Source organism: Trachypithecus francoisi, unplaced genomic scaffold, assembly GCF_009764315.1.
Source record: "Trachypithecus francoisi isolate TF-2019V2 unplaced genomic scaffold, Tfra_2.0 Lachesis_group11, whole genome shotgun sequence".
NCBI lineage: Eukaryota > Metazoa > Chordata > Mammalia > Primates > Cercopithecidae > Trachypithecus > Trachypithecus francoisi.
The window spans coordinates 96738658-96751013 of NW_022681456.1; the positions used below are offsets into that span (position 1 = coordinate 96738658).

At 34.1% G+C, this 12356-nt stretch overlaps 1 protein-coding gene across 4 annotated transcripts in view; it reads left to right on the plus strand.

The window, feature by feature from the left end:
* Positions 1-12356, plus strand: part of CPNE8 (copine 8) — a 259399-nt gene that overhangs the window by 130050 nt on the left and 116993 nt on the right. For all 4 annotated transcript variants that reach the window (XR_004439964.1, XM_033222447.1, XM_033222445.1 and 1 more), the window contains exon 7: positions 6203-6266. Coding sequence is in view for 2 of the 4 variants with exons in the window: in XM_033222445.1 (XP_033078336.1) it covers positions 6203-6266 (64 nt within the window). In the remaining 2 variants the exon portion in view is untranslated. The remainder of the gene's footprint in view (positions 1-6202; positions 6267-12356) is intronic.

A 12356-nucleotide genomic window follows, 5' to 3' on the forward strand; every position in this document is an offset into this window, starting at 1 on the left:
TCAGATCGAGAGTGAATTTCTTAATGAAAATGTTCTTTTACACAACCACAACATGATGATCAAAATCAGGAAACTTCACAATGATACAATACTATCTAATCTACTCTTCACTCACATTTCAACAATTGTAGTAATAATGTCATTATAGATATATTTTCCTCTTCTAAAATTTAATGAAGAATTGTAATTGAGATTAGTCATTTTAATTCTAGTCTCTTTTAACCTGAAATAGTTTCTTAGCCTGTCTTTGTCTTTTATTGACCTTGCATTGTTTCAATACAGTTCATATTTTAGAATAGTTTTATGTTTATAGAAAAGTTACAATAGTACAGAAAGTTCCTGTATTCCTGTCATACCAGTTTCTTTTAACATTAACATGTTGTGGTATCGTGGTATTTAATACATTTGTCACAACTAGAAAGACAACAGTGGTGCATATATTACTATTAGCTAAATTTCAAACTTTACTTGAATTTCACTCATTGTTTCACTAATGTTCTTTTTGTATTCCAGAATTCATTCAGTATTCATTTCAGGATATACACTTCCTTTTGATCTGATATGTTACAATTTCTTACTCTTTCCTTGTTTTGTATGACCTTTATAGTTTTGAAGAAGTATTAGATTCTTTGTAGAATGTCCCTAAATTTGTGTTTGTGTGATGATTTTCTCATGTTTAGATTGGAGTTAAGGATTTGGGGAGAAGGCCACAGGAGTTGAAGTGTCTTTCTCCTTATATCTTATCAGGAATATATATTAATATGACTTATCACTGGTGATATTAACCTTGATCACCTTGCCAAAGGTGTTTGCCATGAAATTGTTCAACATAGTGGTGTATTTATCTTTTTGTAGTTGTGTCAATTTTGCTTTATGTATTTTGGAGCTATAATAGTAGGTGCATGCAGTATTGAGATTACTGTATCTTCCCAATTAATTGAATGTTTTGTCATTACACAATAACTATTTCTTGCAAACCTTTTCAACTTAAAATCTGTATGTATGCTATTAATGTAGGTACACTGATTTTCATTAGAATTATTTTTCTCTGAGCTATACTTCCATTCTTTTCTTTTGAATTTTTTGAATCAAATTTTGATATCTATTTTGAATAGTTAATGGGTTAATTTAATTTTTATATAATTCATACAATATTTGCATTTAATCTGGAGCATCTAGTTCATTTACAGTTACATCAGTAACTATTCCTCTAGGTTTATTTCTATCACCTACTCAGTGCTCCTCATCTGCCCCATTCTTCCTTGAGTCTTAATTCCTTTTGAACTGATTGCATTTTAGAAACGAAAATTTCAAAAATTTTCTTTTCTAAAGTTGAAATTATAAAGTACTTAAATAATTGTGGTTTCTTTGAAGTTTTTAAACATATTTACTCATTTTTTATGAAATTCTATTTTTCAGCATATTTAATTTCTTCCTGAACAATAAGAGACCATGAGAAGGCTTTAACTTAAATTATCACCTTGCTGGTTAATGCTATCATTATCATTCATATTTATTATCTTAGTTTTTAACATTAATGTCGCTGATTTAAGGTTAACTCATATTTAGTATTTCCTAGGCTTCTCTCATTCTTTCTTTTTTCTTCTTAGATCTCCCATCTGTGATCATTTCCTTCCATTTGAAACCCATTCTTTAGAAACTTCTCAAGCAAAGATTCTTGGGTATAAATGTATTTGTTTCTTATTTGTTTCAAAATATCTGTAGTTTATGCTTGTTCTTAGAATATATCTTACTGTTTACAGTCTTATATTTAGAATTATTTTCTTTCAAACCATTGAAGATATTGTTTGAATTATCTTTCAGTTTCCAGTGTTGCTTCCAAGTAGTCAGCTCTTAGTTTAATCTTTGTAGTTCACATCTTTGTAGATCATCTGTCTTTTCTCTCTGGTTCCTCTGGAGGTACATTCTTCATCTTTCATGTTTTTCCCTGATCCTATCATGTCCCCAAGTATACATTTATTTTTCTTAGGCTGCTTGGGATTCATTGAGCTTTCTGAATCTGGAAATTGAGGTGTTTCACCATTTCTAGAAGTTTCCCAGCCATTATCTCTTCAAATATTGCATCTGCTCTATTTAGTCCTTCCTCTACTGGAACTCTGATTAAGCATATATTAGACCTTTTACCTTTGTGTTCTGTGACTCCAAACTTCTTCATAATACTTTCCATGTCTGCTTCTCCATGCTGCATTATGGATAATTTATTTATATCCTTCTTTCAGTTCACTGATTCTCTCTTCTCCTTTGTCTAATCCAAACATATATAGTCAATTAATTTTTCACAGGGGCACCAGGAGGATAGGTTGGGAAACAGATAGTCCTTTTAATAAATAGTTCTGAGAAAACTGGACTACAGCATGCAAAAGAATTAAATTGGACCCTTACTTTACACCATACACAGAAATAAACTCAAAATGGGTAAAAGTCCCAAACATAAGACCAGAAACAATAAAACTCCTGGAAGAGAACATAGGGGAAGAGTGCCTGGACATTGGCACTGGCAATGACAGCTTGGATTTACTTCTGGGCTCCCTATTCTGTTCCAAATATCCTTGCTTATTTTGTATAATCCTTTGCTAGTTAACCATATGTCCATTTCCTCTTTACATTTTAAATATATTACAAATACTTATATTTTGTGTACTATTCATAATATTTACAACATTCTAAATCTGTGTTTGATTCTGCAGCCTGTTGTTTGGAGATTCTAACTCATGATGGGTGCATTTTTTCTTGTGTATTTTTTGATACTGTAAGACGAGCTTCATATTTACTTTTAAAACTTTAAATGTGAGATATTTTGAGATTTAATTTGAAGGGAAACTTTTCTAGAGAGGATATGCATTTACTAGGCAACCGTGGTCGCTTGAATTAAATGTAATTCTTGGTTTGAAGTTTTGGTAACTACTCAAGTGATGTCAGTTAAGGCAGCAAGCCTGATTGAGCTTAAATTATTAGGACACATTTTTTTCTCTTTCATTCATCACCACGTTTTAAGGCAATGATTTATTTTTTAGGCCCATAGAGTGAATGTTTATATATATATAACTCATGCTACATGAGGCAGTCTAGTTAATGAGATACAAGCTTTATGCTGTGGATTGGCTGTTTATTGAATTTCCCACCTTGTGAGTCTCACCTCCTCTTATTTTTCTAATTTTTATATCCTAGGTAACCATAAAAATCAGAAGCCTAAGATCAAGTTCTCGAATGTTCAGTTCTGCTTATCTTTCTGCCTTTACTTTCAGCTTCTGATTGGTCCTTACTTTCTTACAAAGTTATCTGAGCATTTATAAAGATCTTTGCATATTTTATTCAGCATTTTGAAGTGTGTTCAGTTTTATGCTCAGTTGGAGTGTTTGGTTTTCCAAAATGCTGAAAGTATTAAACTCATAGTTCACAAAGAGAAAAAAGAAGAGAAAGATACAGCTGGATTAGAAAAATTAACTGATTAAGGATGCTAGAAGGATGCTGAAAATGATAATGTAGTAATATGAGACAAAATGTGCAATGTTATATTAATTGAGTTCTTAGTCATAAGGACCTAAGGAAAATGGAAGATCTTGACATGTGTAATTATCCTGGTTAAGAGTAAATACATGTGGAAATAAGCATTAAGCAATGCACAACTGTATGTTACATACTTATCTATAGACTAAACACCTGCTGTACACAGACATTTAACTCTGTGCTTACAAGAGCTTTATGTCATGAATATTGCTCTTATAGAAAGTGTAATCAACTTGAGAAAAGAAAGGTTAACAATTTGTGCTTTTAGCAGTTAAGGAATAATTAAGTGCTAAACCTTACAATATTGACTTCAGCATCAATAGAAATGCAGAAAAGGCTGAGCTTTGTGTAAGGTAAGATTTTCTTGGAACAAATGGAACTTCATCTGGGGATATGGCAAGTTTGAGGCAAAATAGGGAACAGTTAACAAGCTATAATATGTCAAGGCATGGGAGTGAACACAAAGAAGAAATAAGCACAAAATGTCACCAAATTGATGAAAGGATAGGGAACAGTGAAACCCAGGGTTTTATATAGGTTTTAATAATATAGCAGAAAACTTAGAAACCATGAGAACATTTTGTTCTATAGTGATGCACTACTTAACAACAGGGATATGTTCTGAGAAATGCTTCCTTAGATGATTTCATTGTTGTGCAACCATCATAGACTGTACTTACACAAACCTAGATGGTCTAACCCAGCAGTCCCCGACCCTTTTTGGTACCAAGGAGCAGTTTTGTGGAAGTAATTTTTCCCTGCACTGGGGGTTTGGGGGTAGTTTCAGGATGATTCAAGTCCATTACATTTATTGTGCACTTTATTTCTATTATTATTATATTATAATGAAATAATTATACAACTTACCATAATGTAGAATCAGTGGGAACCTGAGCTTGTTTTCCTGCAACTAGATGGTCCCATCTGGGGGTGATGGGAGACAGTGACAGATCATCAGGCATTAGATTCTCATAAGAAGTGTATACAACTTAGGTCCCTCACAGTTCACAATAGGGTTCAGGCTCCTATGAGAATCTAATGCTGCTGCTGATCTGACAAGAGGCAGAGCTCAAGTAGTAATGCCAACGATGGGGAGTAGCTGTAAATACAGATGAGGCTCAGCTTGCTGGTGTCTGCCGCTCACCTCCTGCTCTGCAGCCCTGGGGTTGCAGACCCCTGGTCTAGCCTACCACATACCTAGGCTATATGGTATAACCTCTTGTTCCTAGGCTACAAATGTGTACAGCATGTTACCTCACTGAATACTCTAAGGCAGTTGTGACATCAGTATTTGTGTATCTAAACGTAAGTAAACATAGAAGAGACACAGTAAAAACATTATATAAAAGTTATAAAATGGTATACCTGTGTAGGGTACTTACCATGAATGGAGCTTACAGGAATGGAAGTTGCTCTGGGTGAGTCTGAGTGAGCGATGAGTAAATGTGAGGGCCTGGGACATTATACTACTGTAGACTTTATAAACACTGTATAGTTAGGTTGCACTAAGTGTATTTACAACTATTTTTCTTTCTTCAATAATAACCTTAACTTAACTATAATGTTTTTACTTTAAAATACTTTAAACTTTAAAAAAAAATTAATAATAACACTTATCTAGAACACAAACACATTGTACAGCTGTACAAAAATATTTTCTTTATATCCTTATTCAATAATCTTTTTTTCTGTTTTTAAGTTATTAATTTATTTATTTTTACTTTTTAAACGTTTTTTGTTAAAAATGAAGACACAAACTTACACATTTACCTAGGCCTACCCAGGGTCAAGATCCTCAGTATCCCTGTCTTCCACTTCCACGTCTTGTCCCCCTGGAAGACCTTCAAGAGCAATACCATGCATGGAGCTGTTGTCTCCTGTGATAACAGTGCCTTCTTTTGGAACATCTGCAGGACCTAAATGAGGCTGTTTTTACAGTTAGCTTTTTTTTTTTTTTTTTGTATGTATAGAAGAAATACACTTAGAAATAATGATAAAAAATATAGTATAGAAAATACATAAACAGTAACATATTTGATGTTTACTATCATTGCCAATTATTATGGACTGTACATACATACTTTGTATGATTGGCAGCACAGTAGATTTATTTGCACCAGCATCACACCAACACGTGAATAATGCTGTGTGCTAAGATATTACATCATTAGGCAGTAGAAAGCTTTCAGCTCCATTATAATCTTATGGGGACACCAGTGTATGTGCAATCTGTTGTTTATTGAAACATAATTAGGTGATGCATAACTATTACATTATCTTATATATTAGAGAATATGGAATATTGAAGATTCTTGAGAGGATCGACATGTTTAAAGTTATGTTAAAAGTTTAGCCTCATTGAGGGCCGGGTGTGGTAGCTCACGCCTGTAATCCTGGCAGTTTGGGAGGCCAAGGGGAGCGGATCACCGTAGGTCGGGAGTTTGAGACCAGCTTAGCCAACATGGCGAAACCCCATCTCTACTAAAAAAAAAAATACAAAATTTAGCCAGGTCTGTAATCCCAGCTACTCAAAATATATTTTGTTAGGGAAGAACCATCTTATTATTATATGCTCTTTATTAGATTACATAAAAATAAATATGATATATAAATTTATATTATATAGTATTAATATAACATATTAATGTACATAAATATATTTTTGTTGTTTCAGAGGAATTCCAGGGAAGAAATGTGGTACAATCATACTTACAGCAGAGGAATTAAACTGTTGCAGGGTAAGTGAATATTTCTTTTGTTTAGAAAACACTTCCATACTTCAAATGCTATATCTAAAATTGTACTTAACTAATTACTTTTTAAGTAATTGTAGCAAAAATGTTATACAATTTTATAATCCATAAAATATCATTTTAGATACTTCACCCCATGACCAGAGAGACTGTATTTCATAGTCCAAAAAGTATAATTGGTTATTTTAATAATCTTTTAAGGAATTGAAAGTATTAAAATAACACCTAATATCAATACTGCTTTTTAAGCATTAGTATAAGGAATCATCCGTTATACCGATCAGTTCAATTACTGTAAAACTTTTGAAGATTTGTGTGTAATCCTGAAGGAATATTTCTTGACATTTGCATTTACCCCATTTGTATAACATACTTTCCCCAATTTTTCTAATTTAATTAATTCAGAATTTATATTACTTCCATCTCTTATTAGCTTGGGAAGTCCACATTTGAAGAAAGGATCAGCTGCCACTCCATCTAGCAGTATGACTGCATAGAGTGCATACTCTATATTTTTAGAAGATTGTTACTTTTAGTTGTGATTTGCTGATGCTCATTGACTCATGTTTAATGATTTCACTGTTGTCAAGAAATGGGAAGATAACTATGACACTCCACACTGAAAGTAACGATGGCCAGCTGAATCTGAAGTCAATATTGTCTGTTTAATGTGGGCCAACAGATCTCTGGGAATTGGTATTTCCAGAGAAAACAAGTTTTCCTTAGATTACCTCTAGTGCCCTTTATTTTTAATTGCTGCTTGATCATAAGAACAGAAACTCACCCAAACTAACAAAAGCTTAACACTTTGACACTGACCATAGTTTTTATAGAGAGAGCCATAGTTTATTTTATTATCTCAAGAAGTTGTCTTTTTAACTTTTAGATAAATTCTGTGGGCTTGTTTACATAATACATTTCTGATAGGACATGGTGGCTCATGCCTGTAATCTCAGCACTTTGGGAGGCCAAGGTGGGAGGATCACTTGAGTCCAGGAATTCAAGGCTGCCATGAGCTATTGTTTCACTGCACTCCAGCCTGGGCAACAGAGAAAGCCCCTGTCTCAAATATATATGTATATATATTATATCTCTCAAATGTAGATAGATGATCAATAGATAGATAGATAGATAGATAGATAGATAGATAGCTGAGATAGTATGCTCAGGGAATCATATGATATTACTTGTCAGCAAATGATAGAAACTGGGTATTACAACTGATTACATACCTATGGGATTCTGGGGGCGGGGGTAGAACAGTGAGATAACAATAGGAATTATAATAACAGGTGAGTGGAAATAATTAAACACTAATGTTAGAATTTAAGTCATTTAAAATAACATGTAAATTGAAGCCTTCCTATTGTTGTGCTCATTGTCTTTGTCCCCCTGGGCATGTCACGGTCATATCAGTCTCAGTTTTCTCATCTATAAAATACCCAAACATGCCCACATATAATGCTGTTAAAGACTATCAGACTCAAGTTAAGTTTTGGTTTTGCTACTAATTTGTACTTTGTCTGATCAAGACACTTGACTACTTACTCTGAGTTTACTTTTCGGGTTTGAAGGGCAAAAAAAACAAAATATGTGAACTAATCACTGGACTATTTTTAAAAAAAATCTTCCAGTCCTGACAATCAACTAGCATAACATTAAGTTTGAACTATAATGTACGTAAAAGTAGTATGCATATACTAAGCAATGCCTTAGAAAATATAGCATATTTATTTAAATGCAGAGATTTACCTATCATCCTATTTTTTTTAGTTAAAATGACACAATGATTCTTTTAAATTATATTATCTGATCATCATTTATACTTCTGGTCTCAATTTGTAAATGTTTAAGATAATATAGGCTTTGTATTAGGAAAGAAAAAAGGAAGTTCACAGTCAATAAAATACATGTTCTTTATGGTGATATTTACATGCTATTTTGTCAAAATCTTGAGTTTATTGAGCATATTTTGTGTAAATATGCCATGAATACAGCATTATCAATTATATTTCAAAATAGAACCAAGATACCAAGACGTAGGCTGGGTATGGACAGGCTGCATCCTAAATATCTTCCACTTTCAGTTCTAGTCTCTTGTTGGAAGAGCCTGGAAAATTCTTTTACCAGGCCCTGGTAAATGAAAGGGAATGTATCATTTAGTGGTGTAGGTATTTTTATCCCTTTGTTTACAATTAATTCAAGAACATCCGGAATTATCTTTCAATGAGTCAACACATATTTCTCATACTTAGAAATTATAGATCTAATATTTGTATCAATGTTGTTTAAAATCTTGGTATAACTTCATCTTATGTTTTCTATGTCCTAATTCTTGGCTAGAGCCTTATTGATCATCAGCATCATTATTAATACTAATAAACTTGAAATAGTATTTCATTATTATGTTAGTATAGTAGAATGCGCAAGTGTACTCAAAGCAATGTTCATAGTTACTTCAGAAGAATCAATGATTTTTAAATTTATGCTTTAGAGAACATTAAAAGTATGGGCATTACTAATTATAATGTTGAATGCAATAATTTTAATTCACCTACAGCATCATAAAAATCTATAATTTTTTTCTTTAAAACAAGTTGTCAGTTATTAACTTGTGCAATGAACATAGGCTTTGGAGTCAGGTCACCTAATTTTAGTTTTGCCTTTTTCACTATTTAGCTGAGTGAGGTTATATTGTTGGAGCTTTAATTTATGCATTTATAATATGACCATTTTTTTAAACTAGTTTATTAGGTATAATTGGCATACAAATATCTGCACATATTTAATGTATACAGCATGGTGAGTCTGGAGATAAGTATATATCCATGAAACCATCACCATATACTCGATGTCATAAATGTATTAGTCACTTCCAATGGTTCCTCCTACCCTGCTTATTTATTATTAATATTTTTGTGATAATAAACCGCATAAGATTTACCCTCTCAGCAGATTTTTAAATATACAGTACAGTATTGTTAACCATAGGTACCATACTGTATATAGTAGATCTCTATGACTTATTCATCTCGCATAACTGAAATTTTGTGCTCCTTGATAATACCTTCCAGTTTCTTCTTCCCCTCAGTCCCTGGAAACCATCATTCTACTCCCTGCTTCTATAATTTTGACTGTTTTAGAATCCTCATGTAAGTTACAACATGTAGTATTTATCTTTTTGTGTCTGGCTTATTTCACTTATACAGTGTTTTCCAGGCTCATCTATCTTGTTGCAAATGGACAGATGTTCTTCCTTTTTAAGGATGAATAATATTCGATTGTTTTATATATATATGTGTGTGTGTGTGTGTGTTTGTGTATAAATTATATAGATGCATTTTCTGTATCCATTCATCTGTTGATAGACACTTCATTTGCTTCAATGTCTTGATTTATTTGTGAATAATGCTAGAATGAACATGGGAGTTCAGATATCTCTTCAAGATACTGATTTCAGTCTCTTTCTTTGTATATATACCCAGAAGTGGGATTGCTGGATTATATGGTAGTGCTGCTTTTAATTTTTGAAGAACCTCCTACTATTTTCCACAGTGGCTGCACTAATTGCATTCCTACCAACAGTGTACAAGGGTTTCCTTTTCTCTCCATCCTCACTGATACTACTTCCCGTTGTGTTTTTTTTTTTTTTTTTTTTGATAGTAGGCATTCTAACAGGTGTGAGCTAATCTTTTGTATGCATTTGCATTTCTCTGATGATTGGTGATGTTGAGCATATGTTGAGCATATGTTGAGACATATGCTTATTCAGGTTCTTAGCCCATTTTTAAATTGAGTTGATTTTCTATTTTTCATTTTTATATATTTATAGTTTTTGCAGTATTTTTGAAGATTTGTAGGAGTTCCTTATATATTTTGGAAATTCACCTTTATGGTATACAGTATCTTAGTCCATTTTGAGTTGCTATAAAAGAATATCTGAGACTAGGTAATTTATTTTTAAAAAGAAGTTTATTTAGCTCACTCTTCCACCAGGTGAGAAGCTCAAGAGCATGGTACTGGCTTGTGGTAAGGGCTTTCATACTGTTTCACAATGTGGCAGAGAAAGTGAAAGTGGAAGCAGACATTTGTGAACATAGGGAAACCTGAGGGGCACCCCAGCTTTATAAAAACCCACTCTCAAAAGAATAAACTCATTCTGAGAGAATTAATCCAGTCTCACTCAAGACTGTGAAAGCAGCACCTACCTATTCATGAGGGATCAGCACCCATAACCTAAACACCTTCCATGGGGCCCCACCTCCCAGCACTGTCATACTGGTGATCAGATTTCGACATGAGCTTTGGTGGGGACAAACAAGCCATAGCAACCACAGCATATTTTCTCCCATTCTGTAGGCTGCCTTTTCATTCTGTTGATTGTTTTCTTTGCTGAGCAGAAGCTTTGTAGTTTGATGCAGTCCCACGTGTATTTTTGCTTTTGTGGCCTATGCTTTTGTATCATATCCAAGAAATAATATCCAAGGCCAATATCACAAGGCTCTATGTTTTCTTCTAAAAATGTGAATATTATTAATACTTCCTTTAGATGGATATTCTACAGGAAAGAAATGGTAGCATTTAACAGATGTACAGGTTCACGCTTGTAATCCCAGCACTTTGGGAGGCCGAGGCAGGCAGATCACGAGATCAGGAGATCGAGACCATCCTGGCTAACATGGTGAAACCCCGTCTGTACTACAAATACAAAAAATTAGCCTGGCATGGTGGCAGGCACCTGTGGTCCCAGCTACTTGGGAGGCTGAGGCAGGAGAATGGCGTGAACCTGGGAGGCAGAGCTTGCAGTGAGCCGAGATTGCGCCACTGCACTCCAGCCTGGGCGACAGAGCCAGACTCCATCTCAAAAAAAAAAAAAAAAAAGATGTATGGGTCATAAATTTATACAAATGTTTATTTGTAGTGTAATAATCCTAATTATCTCAATTAATTTTGAGACAGTTTTATTCAAATGCAAATTTTATACTTAATTAAATGCCACAATAAAAACTAATGTAGTTTAGAAGTTATAGTGGGAGTGTATCTTCACTTAGCATTTTTTTTTTTTTAAAGACAGGGTCTTACTCTATTGCCCAGGCTGAAGTACAGTGGCACAATTATGGCCCACTGCAGGCTTTGAACTCCTGGGCTCAAGTGATTCTCCCACCTCAGTCTCCCTACTAGCTGGGACCACAGGCATGCACCACCACACCTGGCTAATTTTTTTTTTTTTTTTTTTAGTAGAGATGTGGTCTCGCTGTGTTGTCTGGGCTGGTCTTGAACTCCCAGACTCAAGTGATCCAAGCCCCTCTCACCCTCCCCAAGTGCTGGGGTTACAGGCATGAGCCACTATGTAGTAGTTTAAAAGTAGTATTTTAAAAGTAGTAGTATTTTATGTAGTATTTTAAAGTAGTTTAAAATTTTTCATAAAGAATATTTTTTGTTTTTATTGATTGATTCAACAGTGTTTACAAAATGTTATTATGTCATTGGAGTGAATGCTTAGAATAGAATAGCAAGAAAAAAATAGTACAAAACACAACACCACAACCCCCAACCCTGGTCCTTGTTTTTAATGAACACAGAGTTTGTGAAAAAGAGAGACATTAGTCGGCTGACTATTCAGGTAATATATGTCGTGGTATGTGCCAAGTGATTCAAATATATTATGAGAGTACAGTAGGGATCTAATTTCTATTAAGCCTTGGGGGGATCACTGGGCCTCTTTGAGAAAGTGGCATTTAAGCTAAGACCTAAAGAAGAAGTAGCATTTGCCAGCCCAAGGATAAGAATTCCAGCAGACACAGCTGTGTGTTCCTGAGGTGGGAAAGGGACGTGTGGGTCTGATGTGAGATGGTCAGGGGTGAGCAGTGGGAGATGATCGAGCTAAAACATTGCCGGATGAAGGTGGAAAAGGCTGGTACAGCCCATTTGATGTCGGCCTTTGCGGATCATGTTAACGGTTCTGCATTTTTCCTAAATGCAAGGGAAAGCCTAAAAGCATTTTACGTTGTGAGCAACATGAGTTTTTCATGTTTCAAGAGCCTTACTCTGTCTGCTGATGGAGAATGGATTAGA